At 43.8% G+C, this 23614-nt stretch overlaps 4 protein-coding genes across 4 annotated transcripts; 2 read left to right on the forward strand and 2 right to left on the reverse strand.

Annotated features, from left to right (window-relative positions):
- Positions 1 to 398: 398 nt before the first annotated feature.
- Positions 399 to 9531, forward strand: rab3ab (RAB3A, member RAS oncogene family, b). Its single transcript, XM_057037217.1, has 5 exons — positions 399 to 542; positions 4096 to 4320; positions 6659 to 6777; positions 7144 to 7268; positions 7424 to 9531. Exons 1-5 carry the CDS (start codon positions 399 to 401, stop codon positions 7612 to 7614), a joined length of 804 nt encoding a protein of 267 aa, XP_056893197.1. The 3' UTR covers positions 7615 to 9531.
- Positions 9532 to 10085: 554 nt separating this feature from the next.
- On the reverse strand, positions 10086 to 11793 carry LOC130528176 (transcription factor JunD-like). The gene has a single exon (XM_057037216.1). It carries the CDS (start codon positions 11555 to 11557, stop codon positions 10739 to 10741), a length of 819 nt encoding a protein of 272 aa, XP_056893196.1. The 5' UTR covers positions 11558 to 11793; the 3' UTR covers positions 10086 to 10738.
- A 5065-nt stretch (positions 11794 to 16858) lies between these two features.
- On the reverse strand, positions 16859 to 18768 carry lsm4 (LSM4 homolog, U6 small nuclear RNA and mRNA degradation associated). Its single transcript, XM_057037219.1, has 5 exons — positions 18616 to 18768; positions 18131 to 18172; positions 17949 to 18047; positions 17639 to 17819; positions 16859 to 17557 (listed from the first exon to the last, which is right to left on the reverse strand). The coding sequence occupies exons 1-5, from the start codon at positions 18616 to 18618 to the stop codon at positions 17451 to 17453; spliced, it is 432 nt and encodes a 143-aa protein (XP_056893199.1). The 5' UTR covers positions 18619 to 18768; the 3' UTR covers positions 16859 to 17450.
- Positions 18769 to 19111: 343 nt separating this feature from the next.
- Positions 19112 to 23614, forward strand: LOC130528179 (pyroglutamyl-peptidase 1-like). Its single transcript, XM_057037218.1, has 5 exons — positions 19112 to 19270; positions 20500 to 20552; positions 21215 to 21331; positions 21417 to 21649; positions 21749 to 23614. The coding sequence occupies exons 1-5, from the start codon at positions 19237 to 19239 to the stop codon at positions 21942 to 21944; spliced, it is 633 nt and encodes a 210-aa protein (XP_056893198.1). The 5' UTR covers positions 19112 to 19236; the 3' UTR covers positions 21945 to 23614.

Here is a 23614-nt window from a genome sequence, read left to right on the forward strand (position 1 = left end):
AATAAATGTCAGGTTTTAGTTTTTAAGGCGGGTCTTTCAGAGCGGATGTTACAACACCGCATCCGATTCGTCAGTCAGGCTGTCAATAATCAGAAGCCCCGCCCACCCACAGTCCACCGTCAACCCCTGTGTGATAGAAATGTTTGTTTTCTTTTTAAATATAGTTTTAATCGCGCAGGAAATTCATTTGCATTTTTCACGCCAGCAGCCATTGGCCCACTGTTGCTAATTACTAACAGAACTAATTGATTATATTAATGCAATACGGCTTTTCTTGTATTGGTTTTCAAAATTAAGTTTGTTGCGACAAACTCATGCCCTGCCTTTCATTCCAAAATGTGGGTTGAATTAGGTGAACTACCACACGCCCCTTACTTTAGTCTCAATTTGATTGTTTTATGAATTATGCTCGAAATGTTTGTTTCTACTTTTATTTTGGAAGGCTTGGCCGGACGTGTCTCTGCGCGATTCCTCTCACTTGCCAGTGGCGTTTCTGCGGGTTCTGGACGCGGTGGACAGCTGCCGGAGCATTAACCATAAAGGTGGGATTTCTCTATCACTCGCTTGCATGGATCACATTTGGATCACATTTATCGCGATGTGGTGCTTATTTTGATTTGTTATAATTAAGGGTTTGGAATTGGAAGAGAAGATGACCGTGTCAGAACATCTGTTTCATCGTAGAAACCACAAAATGGTCATGGCAGCAAAATGCACCTTTATGATGTGCAGAATGGGAGTCAGTGTCGTTGCTGGATCAGTGGATCTGGGTTGATTCGGGGCCTGTCCGATGGGAAGAGGCGGCACGCACCGTTCTGTGCTTCCAATCAGAAAAAAACGGAATGTGCTTGAGCCAAGAAAATGCAATTTTATCAATCCACAATGGCCATAGCAACCACCATTTTGACCCATTCACTTCTCCTCCATCACTGTTGTATTTGTCTTATAATCATTATTCCAAAAGAATCGGTCACCACCAGTAAAACTCAGTATTGTTTAAAAAAAATGATAAAAACAGTATAACAAATGTCATTGATTAGCTGAACGTCTCTCTTCAGTAATAGGAAACAAATATTCTTTGTATTTGCTGCATTTCATTTGGGCTACTGCCACCAAGCCTTTTTTTTAAAGCTAATGGGACAAAACATGAGTGAAATTGTCAGGACTACTTAGAGGTTTGGCTGCGAGCGTCGATGAGTGTTGTTCAGGTTCCAGTTTTACCTTCAAAGTTTCACGTTGGGAGTCTGATCAACATCTGTTTGCCTGGGAAAACTCCCATCAGCGGGGATGCTGTCAGCTCGGCTCGATGACACGTCCTATGACGTGGCGATATCTTTCTGTCGCCGTTTAAACGTCTTCTTAAGTGAAACACTTTCATAATGGCTCACCTTTTATGTCTGCAAGTTCTGGAAAATTGCCACTAAAGTTGCACGGCTGCTTGGTGTGAGAACGCAGGAAAATGCCTCATATGTGAGCAAACACTGGTTTATAATGGGAAACAGACCGTTTCGGTTATATCCTCCATTCACCTGCAGACTGCAGCACCAGAGAGAAAAAACCCTCCTTTTTCTCCCCCCTCTGCATACTGGGAAGAGAAAAAAGAATGAAGAGACGCTATTTTTAGCTTCTCCTCGTCTCATCTGCATCCCCGTGTTTCTCGAAAAGGAAGCACATGATTGGAGGATGAAAAGGGGGGGTGGGGGTGTCGTCTCAGGCAACCTGAGAGCAAGACATCAGCCGCATAAAACCGCTGCCATCACTGCAGATACTTTATCTCCGTTTAGTTTAGAAGAGGGGAAACGGATGGACAGCCAGGACAGATGCGGGCGCCAGGTGTCAGAGGTCACACGGCTGCTGACGTTCAGTTTTAAACAGCAGCAGTGACCCTCCTGTAATAAACTAATGAGTTTTACGAGCGCCGTGGACTCAGTGTCGCCGGGTGGGTTAGCAGGATGAGACGATCGTGGGGTCTTCATTATCCCCACTTGCATGTATTTTCATTTTATCAGTTTCTCATTGTTACCTGAATAAATCTGGGTTGTTTTTTTACACCGCAACGCAAAGTTTGTTGTGTTTGCTGTTTGGTATTCTGTTGGGATAATCTGCGATGCAGCCAGCAGAGGGAAAAAAAGACACCTCATCCTGATTAAAAGAGTCGCTGGCTGCATCAGCACTCGGCTCCGGATCAATCTGGCTCTCCGGAGCATCAATCTTCCTCAGGTGACGGGTTTAGAGGGGTCGCTGATGATGTCACATCCGCCACAGAAACAGACAGGCCGTGGTCGTGATTGAAATAGGATTTTACGACCAATGTTTCAATGCATTGTGTTTATTTAAGGTTCCAAATTTTTCTTCGCCAATTATACATTTGTGAAATACATTTGAAATGTGATAATGACAGTAATAAAACCAATGATCCCAGTGAGAGTGAACCCAGATGATAAAGACAACCACTGAAATCATTTGAGTTAATGTACTAAAGCTATGATATTGATAATTGAGACGTGTGCACCGGTAACATTTGTTCGCTCCATTTGGGCTGGAACCCATTTACACGGTGAATATTCATTTATTATCTTGTGATTAAGCTTGTTGATGCTTTAGCTGAGCTGACTCTTCTCCACACTGGAACTCTGAGGTGCCACCATCTTTGCATCCCCGTCACACCTGCTGCAGCTTCTCTGAAGGTCTCCAGGGACTCGTCTCGAGTTGCTGCCTGATGCACTGTTGCATTTATCATAATTCAAGTTTTTTTGTGTATTTTGGGCCACAATAAGACCAATAAGTCCTTCTAATTGAAGTTTGCACCACTGGTCTGCTCACTTGACTGGAATGTGAGCAGTTTATGTAGGAGGACGCAAATGGTGATATTTTTGCATATGAATGCTAACGGTGAATATATATATGGAAAAAGCCTAATCTGGCTCAATGCTGCGAGTGATTATGGTAATAAATGGCTCATAGAAATCATCAAAGAGAGCGGCGCTAACATCGGACATGAGGATATGACATAATCTGTCGTCCCTTGTTATTCGCCGCACGTCAGCTTTCGTATTTCGTAGCTTTCTGTCCAGCCGTCTTTCTTCAGAGTCAGCACTTCATTATTCAGGCTGCAGCTTTGTGTGCTTTGATGTGATCAATAGCCCGCCGTTGGTCCGGTTCCTTGTATGAGGCCCCTCGTGTTGCACTGCAGTCGTTTCGAGATAAAAGTCTAAATATAGAGCTGGGTGGCGGCACTCAGAGACCAGCTCAGCGTGCTCTCAAAATTCAACGCCGTTTTCTCAAATCCTGAGGCAGAGGCACAATTTGAGGATTAATGCTGATGCTCGCCCGACGATCCCAACCTGTAAATGCAGCATCATTGATGGACAAGGGTATCTGCATGAAGCAACACGATAAACACAACATAGTATCCAATTTATCATCAATACACCAGAAAGAATGCCTTCTATATATAGTAGAACACATGTGGCACAGGTGAAACAGAAGCTTTAAAATGCTAACATTAGCAACAACAACACGCTGATGGAAACGTGGCAGTAAAAAAAGTCTGATGTGCCTTCAAATGGATCACTAGTATTTAGCTGAGCCTAAAGCAGACAGTGAAGCTGTACAGGAGTTGAAATGTGGTGTGACTGGCGCTTTGCTGCGGAGACACGAGTCTCCCAGAGCATCAGTGCAGGTCACCGATTCAGGGACACAGACTGCATAGTTAATTAAATGTCCAGAGGGGGTTCTACTGTAATGCATACGGTTGGGAATCGTTTCTACAGGACAAAATGGACACCTTCACACGTTGACAGCTGTAACAAACGACCTGGCATTGACCTGTCCCACGAGCCCACTAATCAGCTTTAGTCAGACACCCACCCATAAATATAGTTTTTAAATCAAGTCAGCTGACTTAGCTTTTGACATATATACGCTACCAGCAGATGTTAGGTGGATCTCCTCATGATTGTTGAGGGTTCTTCCTACAGAATTGGAGTCAGAAACGTATATTGTGAATAACCACAAATGTGTTGTCGCCTTTTTAGCTAGAATTACTTTTCTGGTCAAACGAAGGCATGACTGATTCGTTTCTCTTGCCCTCAGATGGCCTCAGCAACAGCGACCTACGGGCAGAAGGAGTCTTCGGACCAAAACTTCGATTACATGTTCAAGATCCTCATCATTGGCAACAGCAGTGTGGGAAAAACCTCCTTCCTGTTCCGCTACGCCGACGACTCCTTCACACCAGCCTTTGTCAGTACGGTGGGCATCGATTTCAAGGTGAAGACCATCTACAGGAACGACAAGAGGATCAAATTACAGATCTGGGTGAGACATCTGAAGTGTTGAGTTCCCCTGGGGAGGGAAAATGAAAGGTCAAAGGGTCTCTCCTGTATCAAGTGTGCTGTGTTCAAAAAAAAAAAAAAAAACGCGGACAAACGGGTGTTGTTTAATTGAGTTTTTGTAAAATGATGAGGGGGGAATGAGGCTACTTCCTGTGACCTAATGGGGAGGATGACCACTAGGTCCTGGAGGAAGAAGTTACATATTATGTCATAACTGCGTCCGCTGCCTGGAGAACTGCATCACCGACCACAGCAGAAAAACCTGATTTTTTGGAGTGCATCGATGCTAAATTCTGGTTTTACTTCCGAAATGTGACTTTTGTTTGACTTATTGGAAAAAAAGCTGCTAATCTTGATCTCATCAACAGAAGGTACAACAGTTTAAAAAGCTGGTTCTGAACAGTTACAGAACTTTAACTGGAGTTCCTATCAAAGGGGCTGGCGATGGCTCAGGCCGTAGAATCGCTGCTCCGGTGATGTGAAGGCCAGAGTGACCTTCAGCAGGTGACCCCGACGGGCTTTGTACAGCGATCGTTGCAGAAGTGCCACATAAATCCAACACAACAGTCAAATTGAACACAGGGCGCTTTTTTTATTTCCTGGAGGATGGAATGAATGAATAAAATGGTGTCCAGACCCAGTCCCCCAGAGCCTAATCCAGCCGGGTTTTCTATTCCACTGGATGTCCTGTGTCTCACCTGGTAGGACAGAAATCCCGGCTGGACTCCGGTCCTCGACGGCTGGGTCTGGACACCCAGAAGGTCGACATGATGTGTATGTTACATACATACAGATACACACCGGAAGGTAAAGAAATAGGTATAATCAGGGAAATAAAATCTTTGTTATATTGAAAACTAGAATCAAATCTACGGGGGCAGACTAAGGTTAGTTTGGAGTAACTCAAAAGCTGTGTTATGTAGGGCGGACTTTGATTTTACTCCATTTTAAATCCTGACGACTCATCACTATCCACGTGTGCCCTGCAGCTGTGAAAAAGGACAATCTTGGTCCACTTTTCCCAACTACGCCATCAGTGACAGCTGGTTATTCTCACACAACTTACACGACCTTTTGGCCACGTGTTCACAGCTTCTCTCCTTCAGCTTCTTCTCAGAAATGACCCAGTTGAAGATGCAGCTGAGACTTTCTCAGGTAGAAACAAATTTGGACTGAATCTGCCTCAACCAAAGTATACTACAGGGTAGACGAACAAAAACCTTTATGTTAAAGGCGGACAGGCCGAGTCCCTTTTCTTTCACCATAATGTGATTTCATGCCTAACAGTTGTTCCACTCTGCAAAACACTGATTTATCATGAGCTCAGTTCACAGCAAACATGCAAATTCCCCCTCCTCTCGGCAGCCCGCTGACCCTTAGATAACTATAGAACGCAAGAAGTGGTGACATGTGACAAAACACAGCTACTGGAGTTGGAAACAAACATGGGATGCTTTTATACAGCAGAGGAGGCGAGCGGCGTGAAAAAGCTGCTACAGCATCACAGACTCCTGAATTATTTCCACCAATACAGGCTCTGCAGCAAAGAGAACTCTGTGTGTGTGTGTGTGTGGTGTGTGTGTGTGTGTGCGTGTGTGTGCATATGCACGTGCACATTACTCTGTTGTCAGCTTTTGGAAGGTCTGGCCTTCGGTAAGGAAGACCCGACTGACCAATCAGAACATGAGAAACAGTTGACTGCGTGCAGATTTCCCTTCCCCCAATACTACACATCTTGGCCACAGGATCCTCCCAGCACACCCACGCTTACACATGCGCGCGCGCACACACACACATACACACACCACACAACACCATCCCCCATCTCCCATCTCAGCAGCTCTCAGCCGACACTGTAGTGTAAAAATGGACTTAATATTACATACGTACCTATTTTCTCTACAGGATGTCATATGGAGCTACAGCCCCGCGTGCATCCTCACGTCTATGTTCAATTGATTACTAGCGCCTAACATGATGTAGCGTAATGATAAAATATTAAAAATGTTGACACGCTAGCGTTCCCTCCTCTGTGGAACTGGCCGATGTCGTCCTGAATGAGCTGGATGAACATATTTAATGAACCAAGATACAGATCTTTAAAGGAGAAAATGTGTGTTCTTGTACATTCTACATATCAGACATTGCATTTCTGTAGGGACATGAGGACATTGGCTGGTCCTCCAAATTTCAAATGACTCAGGTGGTTTAAAGTCAGGGCGGGATGATGGTCTTGGAAGGGAGAATTCTCTGAATTATCTTTCCCTAAACTACAGCTGATGTGTTTTCCTATACAATGTTGCTGTTATCTCTGATTCCAGGACACAGCAGGTCAGGAGCGTTACCGCACCATCACCACGGCGTACTACCGAGGAGCCATGGGCTTCATCCTCATGTATGACATCACCAATGAGGAGTCATTCAACGCCGTGCAGGACTGGTGAGTGCTGAGGCAGGGAGGCAGCAGCAGAAATCTTTCTGTTCTGCATGTGTTTGTTTGACGATATCTTTGGATCAACGTCACTTTTTTATTTAGTGCTTGTCCAGAAAAAAAAGATATTTCATCACATGGCGGCACTTACGCTTCATTGTCGCTTTAAAAGATGAGCGATGATCCAACAAACACTTTAAAGAAAAACTTTAAACATGGAAATTGAAGTGGGCTCACGGCTGTATTTGTTACCTTAGTCCACCAAGTAAGAAGCATTTTGCAGCACTTAAAAACACAGTTAAAAGTGAATGTGACACAAAACAAGAATTGTCAGGTTAAAGAAACGCCGCGGCTCACGACAGCGTCCGTTTCCAGGTCCACTCAGATTAAGACGTACTCGTGGGACAACGCTCAGGTGCTGCTGGTGGGAAACAAATGCGACATGGATGACGAGCGGGTGGTGAGTGGAGACAGAGGGCGGCAGCTGGCTGATCACCTCGGTGAGTGCACGCGCTGGACCGTCGGAGGGGGGGCCTTTGGGGTCACCAGTGAAGGAACCGTAGATGTTAGCTGCTACGGTCGTCCGCGTTGGGTGCTAGCATGTTGGCCGCTGACTGCTTTGCCTTTATTTTCACAACGTACCAAACCCCTGCAGGTTTTGAGTTCTTCGAGGCCAGCGCCAAAGACAACATCAACGTGAAGCAGACCTTCGAGCGTCTGGTCGACATCATCTGTGAAAAGATGTCAGAGAGCCTGGACGCCGGAGATCCCACCGTCACAGGGGCCAAACAGGGGCCCCAGCTGACAGAGCAGCCGGCGCCTCCTCACCAGGACTGTGCATGTTAAAGCCGACTCCCCGTTCCTCGTCCTCCTTTCCCTCTAGCTGGAACCCGGAGCTGTGCGTCAGTCCTCCATCACCATTTCCACTCACTTCCCTGCTTCATTCTGTAACCTAGCGAGGATCAACGACTGAGGGTCACCAGGACCAGGTCGGAGGGTGTCTGGCACCTTACAGGATGTTTGGTTTCATTGGTTTAATCCAAAGAAAACAGCTAAACCATCGTTCTTCAGCTCCCGTTTTGGATTCAACCAATGCAACCCAAGCAACCTGGAGAGCGCCACACTCTTGCAGCCCAGGTTCTTTAACGCTCCCAATGAGCTTCCTTCTGTTTTCTCTGTATGTTTGTGTGGTTTAAGTGAGGGATTCGACCGCCTCCGTGTCAGGGTGCAAGTTAAATCCTTCTGGTGTTTACAGTACTTCACGTAAGTCGCGTGCGAAAAGAAAACACGGTGGAGGTGATACAAACATCTCATAAAGATGTGCAGTTCAAGATATCCATCATTTCATATCTTTGTTTCGTTTCTAATTCTGGATCTCTATTTATTCTTTTTATATATATATATAAGATTAGATGTGGAAATTATCAACAAGATGGAGGAGGAAAAAAAGGGGGGATAGAATAATTTAATTTCTTATTTATTTTAGATGTATATATACATGTGGAGTAATATATATGCTATATACAGGTATGTTTATCTGGACATGAAATGGGGTTACATGAGGAATCCGTGTCGTGAGGCTTGTTTGGATGATGTGCGTCAGTTCCTCTACACATTCCCTTTTTTTTTATTTCAATAAAAGAAAGAAAAACTGTGTGACCCTTTGAGACAGAATTTGGAATATCTATCATCCAAAATGATAATATTTCAGTAGTTTAAAGACAAATGCTGGAGATGATTACAGAACAAACATTTAGCCTTAATACTGTCATGATTATAGATATGCTATGACTGAATATTGGCTGAATTTATGATGGAACGTGTTCATTGTTGTTTCTCCTTCTGATAATCTCAATCAATTGGGCGTAAAAGTGAGAAAATTCGTTTTGATCCCAAGTCTGTGTTTTCTTGACTATAATGTGAGTTTAAAAGCCTTGAAATTCCTGTGTGTCTTTTCCTGCGCTGATCTTTTTTCTCCGTAACCATGGCAACGCATGAGGCCGCAGGCAGAGAGCGACAGACTTCGGTGTTACCAAGGCTGTGTGTGAGGTTTTCTGGTCAGAAAGGAGCTTCAAGGGTAAACGTCAGAGAAAAGCTGAATGAGAGCAGATTATTTACCCCAAACTCCTGGATCCACTTTGGGAAATGTAAACGCAAAATGTTTTACACCAAAGATCGATGCAAAAAAAAAGAAAAAAGAAGACATTTATCTACGGTCTGATCCAGTGTCAGTTTGATTGTTTTCATCAGATAGGGGAACGTGACCGACCTCTGACCCCCTTCTTGATCCTGCGTCTATCTCACTTCTTACTGGTGGAGACTGTTTATTTCCCAGGAAATATCCAAACTTTTAAAGTCCTTTCCAACATGTCTTCCTCTCCACATGAACCAGATCTGTAAATACCTCTGACTCATAATCGTGGATTGTGTTGTATCGACTCAGGCTTGCAAAATAAAATAAACAAAAGACAAAAAAGTAAAGACCCCCCCCCAAAAGAGCCATGTTGTACTGTATGTGCATTCATTTCTCGTACTGCTTGTGAATGGACGTGTCGCTCTGTTACAAAGCCATGCGCTCGATACTGCATCCAGCTGTCCAGCCGAGCTCAGATCATCCAGCATCCGAAAACCTGCTTCATTTGGTCTCATATCACTGCCGCCTCAAACCCACCCCAGATTAGGCCATGAAAATGAGAGAATGCTGTGGATGTTTTTATCTGTACTTTGTGGTAAAACAATAAAAGAAAATGCAAGAAACAGTCATTTGTCATCCTGGGGAGTTTGTTTTATTCAACCTGTATTAGTACTGAATTGTACTGTACCGTATTAGTGTTGTTTTGGGTTTCAGTGAGCACGCTTACTACAGAAAAGTCATGGTACCATGGATTAATTTGAAGCAGAATTCAGCTACAAACACTACATATTGAAGTGATAGTGTCGACAATTATACTGCTCAAATGAACAGGTTAATGAACAGCCTCACCCATTTCATTTCTTACATTTGTAGGTTATGTCGCTGTCCGCTTGTGTGTAATTCCACACTTGGCCAGCAGGGGGAGGATTCTGCCAGGGCGACAATACGGTGCAGATTACTGAACACACGCTTCCATATTTGTTATATAATAACGTCTTTGGCTTCATTAATTCTGTATCCATCTATGTGAGCATCCATTTTTAGGCAGTCAGTCAGTTACAATGTGAAATGCTGGATATTCATCGACGTTTACTGCTTATTAAGGTGTTGAAACCAGCTGCAAAATTTTTTAAAAGCAAAAAAAAAAAAGAAACCCAGTCAAACAGGCGATGCAGGAAAATGGTGATTTGGAAAATGGAGGAATCTGTTTATTGCCAGCAGGACTGACTCGGAAACACGGCGGCAACAAAAATAGGTTACCATTCGGCACATTAAAACAAGAACAACGGAACAGGAGCACGCTGGAGTAAAAAAATGTAAATGCATGTGTTTGAAAAGGTCAAGGATAATCCACACATAAATGCACACCTTAAAACCCAGCGTTGCGGGCAACATTCGAGTATGTCAACAACATGCATACATTACCCTACATTAAAGCACGGTAGCCCATAACATGAGCAACATCACTCGGTGAAATCAGGGCATATGCATTTTTTAAATTATTCTCTGCGGAAATATTCCGGTTTTAGCTGCGAAATAAGAGATTTTACTGTGAAGGAGGGGGCGGTCTGTAAACTGCTTGAATGATGAATTAAAGTAGGCTCACTCTTATTGGGGGGGCTCGTGAAAAAACAATTCAACGTTATGTTGCCTTGGACCATAAATAAAAGCACATGGTAAATAGAAATGAGCTCCTGACATCTAAACAATTAGGATAACTGAATTGCTACCCAGGATATTGGAGTAAAGTTGGCATTCCCGCTACAGAGACGGAATAAAGCAACAATAAAGTTCAAGTCCATGAAGCTTATATGCTGGTCTGTAGCCGGAGGCTCATTAATGCACTTGAACCTCGTGTGGAAGCAGCTGACAGCCGCTGTTGACGTGGGTCAGGACCTTCTGTTTCAGCTGGGCCACTTGCTCTCTGAGCAGGCTGGCCGTGGACGCCAGGTCGGTGTTGTGGCTTTTCAGGGTTTTGACCTTGTCCTCCAGTCTGGAGATCCGCTCGAGTTTGCGCATCCGACACTTGGAGGCTGCGATCCGGTTCCTCAGCCTCTTCCTCTCGGCCTTTAGGCGCTCCTGCGTGTCAATGTCAATTGGAGACAGCGGCGGACTGTCCCCGAAGCTCTGGACGTCTGGGACCGTCTGGGGCTCCTCCTTCAGCTGGACCCGGGAAAGCTCCGGCTGCGGCGGGGCGGGGGCCAAATGGTGCGCTGGCGGCGGTGGGAAGGGGACAGTGTCCGTGGAGTAATTGACGGTGGTTTCCAACGAGCCGCTGCCGTAACTGCTGAGGTTCGTGTAGACCGGTAGGTCCGGCTGGACGGTCACCGGGGCGATGTTGGCGCCCAGGTCCAAGCTGCTGCTCGCCTGGACGCCTCCGCTCAGCTGGTTCTGCTTATGGAGGTCCTCCAACGCCTTGACGAAGCCCTCGGCGAACTCCTGCTCGTCCGTTACGGTTTTCGGGTAGAGGAACTGGGAGGTGGTGGGCGTCGTGGTCACCATGCCGTTGGACTGGATGATGAGCCTCTCCAGCTCCGGAGACGCCAGCTTGAGGAGCCCCAGGTCCGGGGAGCTGAGGATGCTCTCGGCGTCGCTGAGATGCGGTTTGAGGTCTGCGTCATCCGCCAGAGTCAAGTTAATATCCTTCTTCATCATTATTTCCGCGCTCAGAATCAACACTGGGACTGTTCACAAGGACACCCTGTCCATTACCCCGCAGAGGCGAAAGGCGTGAATGTCTGGTTGGGTTGGCGCGTCGTCGAGAGCTTCGACCGCGTCCCGTGTCTCCAGGATGTCAACTCAGCCGCGGAGCTCCGCCTCGAGCTTTTCTAGCCTCGCACGTTCCATTATGTCATAGCAGAGCACGCGCGTTGGTGCGAAATTACGTTTTTTGATTTTTTTTTAAAAAAACCGTCACATAGATTAGAATAAGTAAGACGTCTCACTTTGTCCGTTTTTCTTTTTAGGAATATCAATAAATATGCCCGCAACTATCAAGTGATGCGGGATCACGCACGGAAATGCCAGAGTTTACTCAAGGGTCGCGAGAATGTAACCCTTCTTCACTGGGCGGGTGGTGACCCCTTCACTGAGTCTGTCTTATAAACTTGACGCTATAAGTGTTTCAAACTTTCAGCCTCCTTTAATCGCTACGGTGTGACTCGTTTTCGTCCTCGTGCATCTTTGATTTGAGCTCTGTTGCCACGGAGAGAAACCGGCGTGTTCAACTTTGATGTCATGGTGAAAAATGACCACATATGGAGTTTACCCCCCCAAAACGGCACATAATGGGCTACATTTTGTTTACAACGAATGGAATAATAACATCCGGGAAACAGTGTTTTGCACTGGGAAAACATGTTTCTATCCCAGAAAGCAGTCAAGATACAATCGAACATGATTTTTACATGAGGAATCCGTAAGTTAATTTCCACTTCGCATACCCATCTAAGGATAAAGCAATTCCAGTGTGTCAACCATGGCAGCTATTGTGACTCACAGGATGATTCATTTTTTCTATTTATTTTCTTAAACACAGAATTAATATACGCCTGTGCACTATTTCAGAAAGCAGAACAAATACCATGGTGCAAATAATTTTCTCCTATATTTCTCTGGTTATCAAACTCTTATGATATATCAAAACAAATACATCAAAATCACAATAGCACTTGGTAAATATACAACTTGGTAAATATTCATTATAGTAACTGCAGTTTCTTCAGATGTTCTGCTCACATTTCAGACAAAATCAGGAGCCATTAAATATATAAATTATTTTGGCAAGAACGAACAATAAATTCATGCCCACAGTCGGAACCTGATTAGCCAGTGATCTTTTGTGGCAGATAAAGGGTTACACATGCAGGGGAACGTGCGTCACAGGTATAGGCCCCATCCACCACTGCAGATTTCTGTGGGAGGATGACATGATAAGGCTGTGGCGGAAATGGAGGTGGGGTTGACGATAGCGGCGGCGGTGGGGATAAACCAACAGAGGAGGGATATTTTTGTCTGAGTGTAGAGTGTGGTGGGGCTGCTGAGCCCCGACAGGAGTGTAGGCAGCGGATGGAAAAGCCTTTAAAACAACAGTTTTCTGTAAAACTGCCCTTGTTTAATGATCCAACAAATTCTGAGCTGCAGAGTTTTAGTTATTGAGTTTATATGTTCAGATTTGTCCCCTTTTAAAATAAGATTTTAATTACAAAGGCAATAATTATTTACTTTTTCCTGTAGTGAGTTTTGCCTCGAAGAAACTGAGAGTGAAAACAAAGATCTTTTTATGTATGAAAACATGTGAAAACTTTTTTTTTGACAAATAAAAAGGGAAAGCTTAAATAAATGATTCCCTTTGCTTTTCACACCGTACTGTAAAGATTCTGCAGCTCAGTAATGCAGATTTCTTAACACCTTGAATGGAGTCATTACAACAGAACTATGAGTGTATTCATGAAAGGATACAGTAAAGTTGAGCTCACTATCACCAGACATAACATCTACACACACGACATCACCCTGACGATGATGATTTCTTAATTAAATGGTTAATCAACTGAGAATTAAAACTATCAAAGCTCAAAGAATATTGGTTAAATAATGAAGATAGAGGAAAAAAGTCACTAATAAGAACTGGTGTGTGCGTGTGTATGCTGCCCTCAAAAACAAGAATTAAAAATAAAAGAGTAGGTGTGAAACTGATCTGTATCTCATTGTTTCTCTTTTTGCAGCACTTATCTTTTATGTGTGATCAGAGGAAAAACGTTTCATTCTGCAGCCAAGTGATCTGACCTGGGAACTGCTTAATGTCACCTAAAGCCGTCAAAAACAGTTCTTTTAGGAGATTTTGTGTTTTCTAGTATCTTTAAATTGCCCCCTACTTCATTCTGTGGTTGAGCAGCTGACGTCTCCTAGCCTCGTCTACACAACTTGTTAGAACGGCCAAAAATCTGATTAAGATGTGTTTGTAGGACCCAAATCAAACTAATGAGATCACTAAAAATCATATTAAAAACATGTACAGTAGGCGTGTGGGTGACACCAACCACATTGATGATGTAGTTTCAAGGTGGAGGCAACGTTCCATGTTCATAGAGTGTAACCGCAGTCAGCATGTGTGTGTGTGTGTGTGTGTGTCTGCCATTAACCACAAAGCTGCACAGGTACTAGTTTTTCATGTTTAACACAGATATGTCATGGAATACTGACAAAAACGGATAATAAAGTACAACCATCAATTAATGTCTGTCAGTGTTGACGCATGGTGGTTTTCAAACTGTTTATAACTCCCAGAACCAAAAACACACACGAGTGGTTGATTGTACCTGGGTGTGTGTGTGTGAATGGGCTGTGTGCGTTATGTGATGGACTGCTGGAGGAACCTAAAGATAACCAGGATTTACATAAAAATGGAGGAACGGGTGGTGATAAGAACATCACCCACCTCATGAACTGTCTTTTGAGCGGTAGAACATTGTTATAATCGTGCACATCCTATTCCCAAATATTCTAGAGCTACGTTTCCTTTAAGCAGCCGACAGGTTGCTTGTTTTACTTCTGTGGTAGTTTCCATCTGATTTCCAAAAGTTGTGAAACTGAAAAATGTTAATAACATCGTGTGGAAAAAAAAAAAATCTTGTTTGGGGTTTTCGTTTGATTCTGAACGTCTTCTGCAGTCCCCTCTGCCCTGAAGCTCTTTGATGTTTAACTGAGAAATCGCTTGGCCGAGCGTTGAACAGGAAACTGCCTAAGTTGTGTATTTCTGACGTTGGGGTAGGGTGAGGCCTGTTCCTGCCTGGACCACAGGTGGTGAAGCCAACGAGCGTGTAACTATAACCACAAAAGCTTTTAGATTGGATAAGAAACCAGCAACCGACGTGGTCACCAGAACATCACTATCATCTGACCATGGTCACCAGAACGTCACCATCATCTGACCATGGTCACCAGAGCATCACTATCATCTGACCAAGGTCACCAGAGCATCACTATCATCTGACCATGGTCACCAGAGCGTCACTATCATCTGACCATGGTCACCAGAGCGTCACTATCATCTGACCATGGTCACCAGAGCGTCACTATCATCTGACCAAGGTCACCAGAGCGTCACCATCATCTGACCAAGGTCACCAGAGCGTCACTATCATCTGACCATGGTCACCAGAACATCACTATCATCTGACCAAGGTCACCAGAGCATCACTATCATCTGACCATGGTCACCAGAGCGTCACTATCATCTGACCATGGTCACCAGAGCGTCACTATCATCTGACCATGGTCACCAGAACATCACCATCATCTGACCATGGTCACCAGAACGTCACTATCATCTGACCATGGTCACCAGAGCGTCACCATCATCTGACCATGGTCACCAGAGCGTCACTATCATCTGACCATGGTCACCAGAACGTCACCATCATCTGACCATGGAATGGCACGGTCAACAGTCACGGTGATGTCGATCCTTAAATGTCTGTGGTCACTGACCTCTGACCTCACTGTGGAGGGGAAGTGCCAGTACGGAACGTCCCTCTGCTGATACAGAATCACAGGCAGGTATTGACAACAGGATTGTTGCTGCCGGCAACAGTTACATTCTGCCTCTGATCTGCAGCGATTAGATGGCGCTCCATGTATATATATACTGTACTTTGTGCCCACCGGTAAAAATAGGCCTTCTTCCCAAGGGAAGTGGTGACGTCTGCAGCCCGCCTGCATCATCAGCCACAAATCAGCTTCACTCCAACACAGGAGGAGACATCGTGTGGGGAGGGAGCATCACTGATCACCGTGGCAACACACGCAGTGTGACGCAGGTAAGGGCAACTAAAAGGAAGGAAGGGAGCGATTGGCTGAGGCCTGCTGAATCTGTGTAGAAGAGATGTGTGGGTGGTTAAAAAAAGGAGGAGGAGGAGGAGGAGAACTCTAGCACAGCACTGAGAACATGCACACGCACACGCACGCACACACACTCCTATTCAAAGCCTGTTAGAATGGCTGACAATTTAGCCCGGCGAGGAGATGATATGATTTTTCACGGTCCTTGCACACCGACTTCAGAGGCAGAGAAAAACAGGATTTCTTCCCTCACAAATGCCATCAGGGTCATTATGCATGCAAAAATATGTGGAGGAAGACATGCCCAGCCCCCCCACATACATGAACTATCCACTTTCATTTGCTTTAAAAGGCTAAGCTCCCTCTGGCGTTTGAATGGCTTTGATAAAGCGTCAGTCCAGATTTGATATACGGAATATTCAAAGGTGCTCTGTCCTCATCAGTTTTGGTTTCTTCTAAACAAATCTCCAGCATTGACTTATTGCTAGTGTCCAAACAACTCATTAAAAAGACTGACTAGGCGAATTATTAAGGTGCAGCTAAAATCCATGTAATGCCCCATTTTCCTGGCAAAAGCTACCTTTTACCATGAAATATACATAAGAATATTCTGAATCAACAAAGTGAGGAAAGGTTTGAGAAATTGGGGCATTTTCAGCCAACTAAGACAAGAGGCCTCTGAAAGCAGTGTCAGAAATAAATCTTGGGACATTTTGACTGGTAAAGGATGTGATTCTGAGATAAACTGGAGAAGCAGTCAATTATAATGGGGAGGATTAACAAAAGCTCTCTGGTGACACCTGTCGAAAGATCTGGGAACAGCTGACAATTAAAACGTTCTGGGCGTCCTTCAAAAAAATAAGTCTACAAATCAAATCTAATTCGTATTTCTTCTAATTTACCGTATTTTACAGAGGTGTTGAAAATAAAGTCAGGCTTGATGAGCTTTCCGGGCGTTAGATTGATCCAATCACTTGCAATGGCATATCGTTCTGTTGTCATTTTAATTGCTATGCAAATAAAACAATATGGAATAAAATGAACAGTGAATATAAAAATTTGGCCAAAAGTGCTGAGACCATAATGTCAAAGCAATACAATCAGTCCAGAATGTTCATAAACAAATGCTGTTTAATGTACTTGTCATGTAAATAAGTTACATCTGTACGTCTCCTCTTCCAAAAATAAAATGAAACCCATTACACAAGATACATATTCATTTTAGACTAAAGAATGGTTTCCACCCCCGCAAATGACCAAAAAGTCAAACAGAGGTACACGAGCTAAACTGTAGAGACCAACGGTGAGACAAGAGCAAAATTTCTACCATAGAAACCTGACAAACAAACTACAACCTTATTACGGTGTTCCAATGGTTTTTTAAGGATACTACAAATCATAATGTTAAGTTTTACAAAGCTTTACTGATGGAGATCATTAACTGATAGTAAAAGAGGGAGTCCGTCAGCATTCACTGATACGTTATAACAGAGACCTAATAAAAAAAAGCAACTTTCAGATGATAAAACAAAATTCTGTGCAAAAGCACGGCTTTTTTTTTTTTTTAACATATCCAGTGATTTTCTGCAATGCTTACTTTTAATTAACATCACAGCAGAAAGAAAACACCAGAGATCCTTTTATCTTCATGTACTGAAGGAGTAAATGCTCTAAATTTGTGCTGTTGAAATGACTATGTTGCTTTTCAGTGTTGGTTCTTCATTCCTTGTGGTTTGCCTGACTTCTTATCCTGCATTTGCTGCTGGCCTCGACCAGGCCCTGTCAATCCTCTGCCACGGCTGCCAAAAACACCTACGGAACAAAAAACGACGGTAATGGAGAAGAGAGAAAGAGAGAGAGAGAGAGAACTCAACTCGGCAGGTGTCTGCTCACCTCTGCCAGCTCCTCCTCTTCCTTTGCCCTGCTGCTTGTTCTGCTGGGCACCTCCACGTCCTCTGCCCTTTGACAGAACATCTTCCTTTACCATGTCAATGATCTCATCGGGGATTCGCAGATACTTGATGGTGCTTCCTCTGATGTAGCATTCGGGCATTCTCCAGAATTTGTCTCCATCCTGCCAAATAATGTCATTTATGACATCTGTTTTGTGCCCAAAACCTTGACTACATCATCCAGATTGCTGAGTCTTTGCAGCTTTAGGTTATAGCAAACTGGAAGTAAAAACGTTTACTAAAAATTTTACCCTTGATGTGCAGATAACTTCTCGTAGGTTTATGTTCATCCAGTTGTCACAACTGACCAAGTGGCCGTTATATGTTTCTCCATTTTTAAGCTCCACCAGCTATTGAGGGAAAGAAAGACAGGAGTTAATACTTCTTAATACTTTAGGTTATGTTGTAAGAAAAGAGCTCAAGTTTTTCTCACCATAGGATGATTTTGGGCTGTCTTTAGAAGAGATAGTGGAAGCTGCAAAAGTCACAGGAAAGTAAAATATATGCAAGATCAGGATTAAAGCAATTATGAAAGATACATGAATCCGACGTTTTTAAAGGTCTAATAAATAAGTTTTCGCAAAAATGGGGAACAAATGATTCATGATTTGAAAACAACGACTTTCGTTTAATTTCGGTGGGGAAAGTTTAAGTATATCCACGTTTGAATCAAAATGTTACATCTATTCCGTTTAGGTACGTTTTAGCTAGATTTGGGATATTGTACCTTTATTTCCTCCATGTATACACTGGACGAAATATAGATTTTTCTGCATACTTAATCATAAAAAGCATATTTGACTAGAGCTCAGTTACACAAGGTAAATACAGAGCATCACTTTAATTTAGTACTACAATACAACTACGAGTGGGCAGCAAAGTTGTTATTTGCTCAAACGAGAAGTGTTAAATACTTGCCATGATAGAAATCTTTTGTTGAGTTTGATTTGGTTCTATTCGATTTGGCCTCGTATCTTTCCTACCTCGTCTTTATCAAATTAACTTCCGGTGCCCGCAGACAATTTAGTGCCGTGCGGGAAATTTCACTCGTTTTCAAATGGTTCCGCCGAGAGCGTCAAGCTTTAGCTAAGAAAATACAGTTCGTCACAGAATGAAACAATTAAACAATATTACGAAGAAATAATTCAAACAATCAAAAAATAGCAACGAAAAATATTCATTCCTATGTCCACAACGAATGTGTTTAAAAATGAACAAATGTTTTCTGTGTCTAATGCTCTGCTTAGCTTTATATACAAAAGGCACTCACCTGCTCTTCTTTCTTTCTCGTATCATTACTATTTATTTCTTCATAATAGCTGTAAAAATCATAATTGACAGATTTTCTTTTTTTAAAATACTGCTTTAACGTGTGTGACGTAACGACGCGGTGACCACGTCCGTGACGCGGCAGGCCGGATGCATTTGTGTGTAGCAGACGAAGCCATCAGCTGAGGAGGGCTCCGACTCTCTTGAACTGGTCCGGGCTCCGAACACAACCCGAAGAGACGCAGCAGGTTCCGATTTAGAGGACAGGAGATGGACAACAGCAAACGAACTGTGGTTGTTACAGGTTAGTCGTCTTCGAAACGGCTGTTATCGCGTCTCGCTGAGCTGAGCAGCAGATCCAAGTAAAGAGAAAAGTTGTTGAGATGTCAGCGGTCCGGACGATAATGGCGTCGGGCTAACACTCTCCGCTGGCCGGCTTACTTCTTTACAGTTTGGGGGGGGGGAATGTATACATCAGTTAAACTAATATCATATGTGCGCTAAAGTTATTTACGACTAATGGTGGTATCCTCGGGTTCTCATGTCGTTCTGCGATTTTGTGAACATCCACTCCAAATTTCATTTACATACTGTCAGTGCAATGATACAAGTAGCTCAACAAGCCTATGGACTAGGTTATTTTAGCCTGAAATGAGTACATTTGCTCAATAAGATATGCAAACATCTTGCCTAACTCTTAATATTGTACAGGTCTGTAGAACTAGTTAAACAAGGTGACACTTTGTCTTCAAGACCACGACCAGAAGGTTTAATGCAAGAAATTCTTAATATATAAAATGGTTTATGTGCGTGTGTTTTAACCTCTTGTCTGTTTTCTGTTACTACTTTTCATTAGCCACATTATGCAACATTTAAGAAAGCAAATTATAAGAACCTGAAGAAAGTATTCCTACTGAATTTCTGTGTTCCTCATTTATATATATTTCCAGAAGCTTAGAGAAGGGGTGGCTCGGTATTTATGGACACAAAGAAGTGTAGAGGCTGACAGAAGATGTGTAGATTGCTTGGGAACAGCACCTTCACAATAGCGGGCTGGCTGGCAGCTGCTGGCCCCTTGCTCGGCTCCTTTTCAGCAGCCTGTCAGACAGACTAATCTCCCTCCACCCAATCCCCGGGGACCCACTGACCCTTGGAAAGCTCAAGGAAGCGGATCAGTTAGTGGTCGCTATCAAAATGCGCCCGTGCGAGCGTCCACTGGATGCTGCAGCAGTTTTATCGGTCATTCGGAATCAAGCTCGGAGGGATTTTTAAGAGTTAGCGAATGACTTTAATCACTGTGCGACTCAAACATAAAACAGGACTGAAGATTGCAGAGGATCGTAATCTGCTCTTCCTGTACAATTAAACACATTTGAGTCTTTCTATTTCCTCTTTTTTTAAATTTTTTTATCTGTTTGTGTAAGAACAAACAGCTTGAGACTTTTTCTTTCTACTAAATTATAGCCGCTGATACACTGTTCTTGTTTAACGCCATATAACCCAACAGATGCATATGGGTTTTTTTTTTTTTAGGTTTCGGGCCATTTGGAGAGCACACCGTCAATGCCAGCTGGGTTGCCGTTCAGGTGCGTTTTCTCTGCTGATTTGTTTCCATATTGTTTGTTTTTGGTTTTCTGGGAAATGAGAAAATCAAATCTAACATTTAAAGCTGCCACGGAGGTCCAGTTAGATGGAATAAATCGCAGAATATACACATCTCACGCTTATGTTTATGTTGCTGAGCCTTTTCCTGCGCCTGTCACATGGTGCGGTGATAATTACCGGCCGCCTGCACCTTACTGGGGCCTGGGTGTGGGGGATGATGGTGCTTGTCAGGGTGTCTAGACGGGCTTGATAAGGATATTAAAGGCAAACAAAAGGCTGCTTTGTGGCGAGGTCACAGACATGGGCAAACGAGGCTCTTTTCAATACAAGTAGGGGTCATTGTCCAGGGCTGCTTGTCCTGCAGGATGGGGGGAGGTGTTGGTCCACTGGCTGTGACTTTGACACTGATTTATCGTACTCACAATCTGTGTGACTGGGTCTTTTATATCAAGATTTTCTTGTTTCATCTGTGAGGACAATCCCCGAGGCTCATTTCAGTAGAAATCCCAGAATATCAAACAAACCCCTGTGATGGGGTGTAAATATTTTTGACAGTTTTTTTTTTTTTTTTAAGTTCCCCATTAGCGATGTAGATGGGGGGGCTTTTTTTTTTAAATTAATAAATTCTGCTTTTGTTTGACAGGAGCTAAAGAAACTGGGGCTGGGCAGTGAGGTGGACCTGCATGTGCTGGAGGTTCCCGTTGAGTACCAGACAGTGCAGAGTTTGGTCCCGTCATTATGGAAGCAGTATCGTCCCCTGGTGAGACAGAAGATACAGAGCTGCCGCGCACAAACATCTGTCTCAGCTTAGCCTGGCTTATCATTTGCTTTTCCCTTCTCATCAGTTGGTAGTTCACGTGGGGGTGTCGGGAATGGCCACCACTGTCACGCTTGAAAAGTGTGGCAGGAATCATGGCTACAGAGGCCTGGACAACAGCAGCTTCTGTCCGGATTCCCAGTGCTGCATTGTCGGAGGCCCAGACTGCATCTACTCTGTCATTGACATGGAATCGGTCTGCAAGAGAGTGACCTCCTCTGGGCTGGGAGTGGCTGTGTCAGTCTCCAAAGATGCAGGAAGGTAATTCAGTCACCCGAAGGACATCAGAGGAGGCGAGAGGATGGTGCCTGTGTTTGGTGGGGCGGGTAACTGTGGTGTGGCTGTGTGCTCCTTTCGTAGGTACCTCTGTGATTTCACCTACTACACATCCCTGTACCTGAGCCGCGGTCGCTCCGCCTTCATTCACGTGCCTCCTCTCGGAAAGCCTTACAGCCGGGAAGACCTGGGCCGTGCGCTGCAGGCCGTTGTCCGTGAAATGCTGGAGCTGCTGGACCAGGCGGAGGAGAAGATCCACTGCCAGCAGCACATCCACTGAAGCCACCCGCAGATGCCTACCAGTTTCTCTGGCCTTTACCAAGAACAAGAGAAATTGCACTTAACCACAAGTAGCCAATTCTTCTTCTTCTTCTTTTTTTAAACCGTCTTTGTTGGTCTGAACTGAAACTGTTTGTTGGATCTTTGCAGCGTTTGATTCTCTTCGAGTTTCCTTTAGTTGCATGTTTTGCCACCGGTGCTGATGTAGCGAAGGCTTCTGTCCCTCCTCTTAGGAACATTAAGCATTTTGGCTTCAGGTTTTAACCTGGAGTTCACCAAGAAAGGCAGCAGAGAAGAGCAGCTCGTGTTTTCAGTCGGTCTGACAAGTAGCAGAACACAACCCACAGCTCCAGTGTGACTCCTACGAATGCACCTTATAGAGTTAGGGTTATTGGAATGATTATAGAGGTCACACTCGAGGAAAACCATGGACTCGGCAAAGTGCTGAACTTTCCTGATGCCAAATTGGACACGTCTGAAACGTTTAGCAGTCAACTTTGGAATAAGTTTTCCTTTTAGCTTTGTTCTAACTGTGCTGTTTTACATTCTTGTTTCTCAAATCCTTTTTCTTTATAAGAAGTTTAGTGAATTTGCCTTCTTTTACTAAGGTTATTTAAATCAGGGAACGGGTTGGTTCCAGCTCAAATTTCCCCATTTTGTCCGGCCAAATCTGACAGAAATCCCTCCAAACCGATGAGATTGAGATCTGGCTCCAGGCTGTGCAATGTTATTTTACAGATCTCAAGCTCGGAGGTTTAGTTCTAAGAATTCTACTGTGGCTGCACAAATATTTTAGTAAATATCCAACAGTATTCTTGCTATAGCGGTCTGGTGCGTCCAAACACTGTCAAGCCATTGCTTGCTATGGTTATCTGACCTGAACATCTGGTTTGGAGGCTGGACACCTTCACAGCTGTCAAAGATGGGCCTGGGCATTTCTGTAGCACTTTTCCTTTTTTAACCTAATCTGAGAAATGGACCGCAGTGCAAATGCTTGCATTTTTGTGTTTTTTTTATTTCAACGCGTATAGCTTTCCAAAACCAGCGTTTCTGTAAATGGCGTTTGTTAGAAGACTAACTTAAAATTCAGTCTTGTGGCTTTATAGTGAATTTCCCTTGCAGCTGAACAAGTGGTGCTAGTGACTATGAGTACATTTGGGATTATTTTAGTAGCGTCTGGTGTCCGGGTGGGGGGGGGACTTGTGGTTTATTTTAGCTGTAGTGACTGACATTTTATTATGTTCATGTGGTTTTAATATATCTCCTGGAAATGTTTGGCAGGTTTATGGCATCGCTGCTGATTTTCTTAAACTGTGAGTGTTGCAATGGTGAAGCCGTCTCTAAAACTGTTCTTGCAAAGGTAAACAACTTCAAGTTTACGTATATATGTGACATCTGGCCCTGACTCTTTCCTGTGCCTTCCTGTCATTTATAGGTGTTATTTAAAGGCCTTAACATGTCCGTTGAGTCAGATCAAACGTATATTATTGACGCAGTCCAGGCAGATGTGTCGCTACCTCAATTTGTTTTCAATGTGCTTTTGTCACTTATTATGTTTGTATAATGGGATGAAGGGGCATTCTTCTGCCTCTGACACTGTTAAAGCATTGTCACAACAAATATTATTGGCTTTGTAAAAGAAAAGGCTTGGTAATAAATACAATAAATTGG

Source organism: Takifugu flavidus, chromosome 7 (assembly GCF_003711565.1).
Source record: "Takifugu flavidus isolate HTHZ2018 chromosome 7, ASM371156v2, whole genome shotgun sequence".
NCBI classification, from domain to species: Eukaryota; Metazoa; Chordata; class Actinopteri; order Tetraodontiformes; family Tetraodontidae; genus Takifugu; species Takifugu flavidus.

What these genes read in the sequence shown, in the direction of transcription:
- LOC130528176 (XM_057037216.1), bottom strand. Translation starts at nt 11,557, where the DNA reads ATGATGAAGAAGGATATTAACTTGACTCTGGCGGATGACGCAGACCTC.
- lsm4 (XM_057037219.1), bottom strand. An exon ending in CAGCCCAAAATCATCCTATG is followed by an intron (nt 18,048 to 18,130) that starts GTGAGAAAAACT and finishes TTCCCTCAATAG; the next exon opens with CTGGTGGAGCTTAAAAATGG. An exon ending in AAGTTATCTGCACATCAAGG is followed by an intron (nt 17,820 to 17,948) that starts GTAAAATTTTTA and finishes ATTATTTGGCAG; the next exon opens with GATGGAGACAAATTCTGGAG.
- LOC130528179 (XM_057037218.1), top strand. Translation starts at nt 19,237, where the DNA reads ATGGACAACAGCAAACGAACTGTGGTTGTTACAG. An exon ending in ACGAACTGTGGTTGTTACAG is followed by an intron (nt 19,271 to 20,499) that starts GTTAGTCGTCTT and finishes TTTTTTTTTTAG; the next exon opens with GTTTCGGGCCATTTGGAGAG. An exon ending in CCAGCTGGGTTGCCGTTCAG is followed by an intron (nt 20,553 to 21,214) that starts GTGCGTTTTCTC and finishes TTTGTTTGACAG; the next exon opens with GAGCTAAAGAAACTGGGGCT.
- rab3ab (XM_057037217.1), top strand. Translation starts at nt 399, where the DNA reads ATGAATTATGCTCGAAATGTTTGTTTCTACTTTTATTTTGGAAGGCTT. An exon ending in GGATCAAATTACAGATCTGG is followed by an intron (nt 4,321 to 6,658) that starts GTGAGACATCTG and finishes CTCTGATTCCAG; the next exon opens with GACACAGCAGGTCAGGAGCG. An exon ending in TTCAACGCCGTGCAGGACTG is followed by an intron (nt 6,778 to 7,143) that starts GTGAGTGCTGAG and finishes GTCCGTTTCCAG; the next exon opens with GTCCACTCAGATTAAGACGT.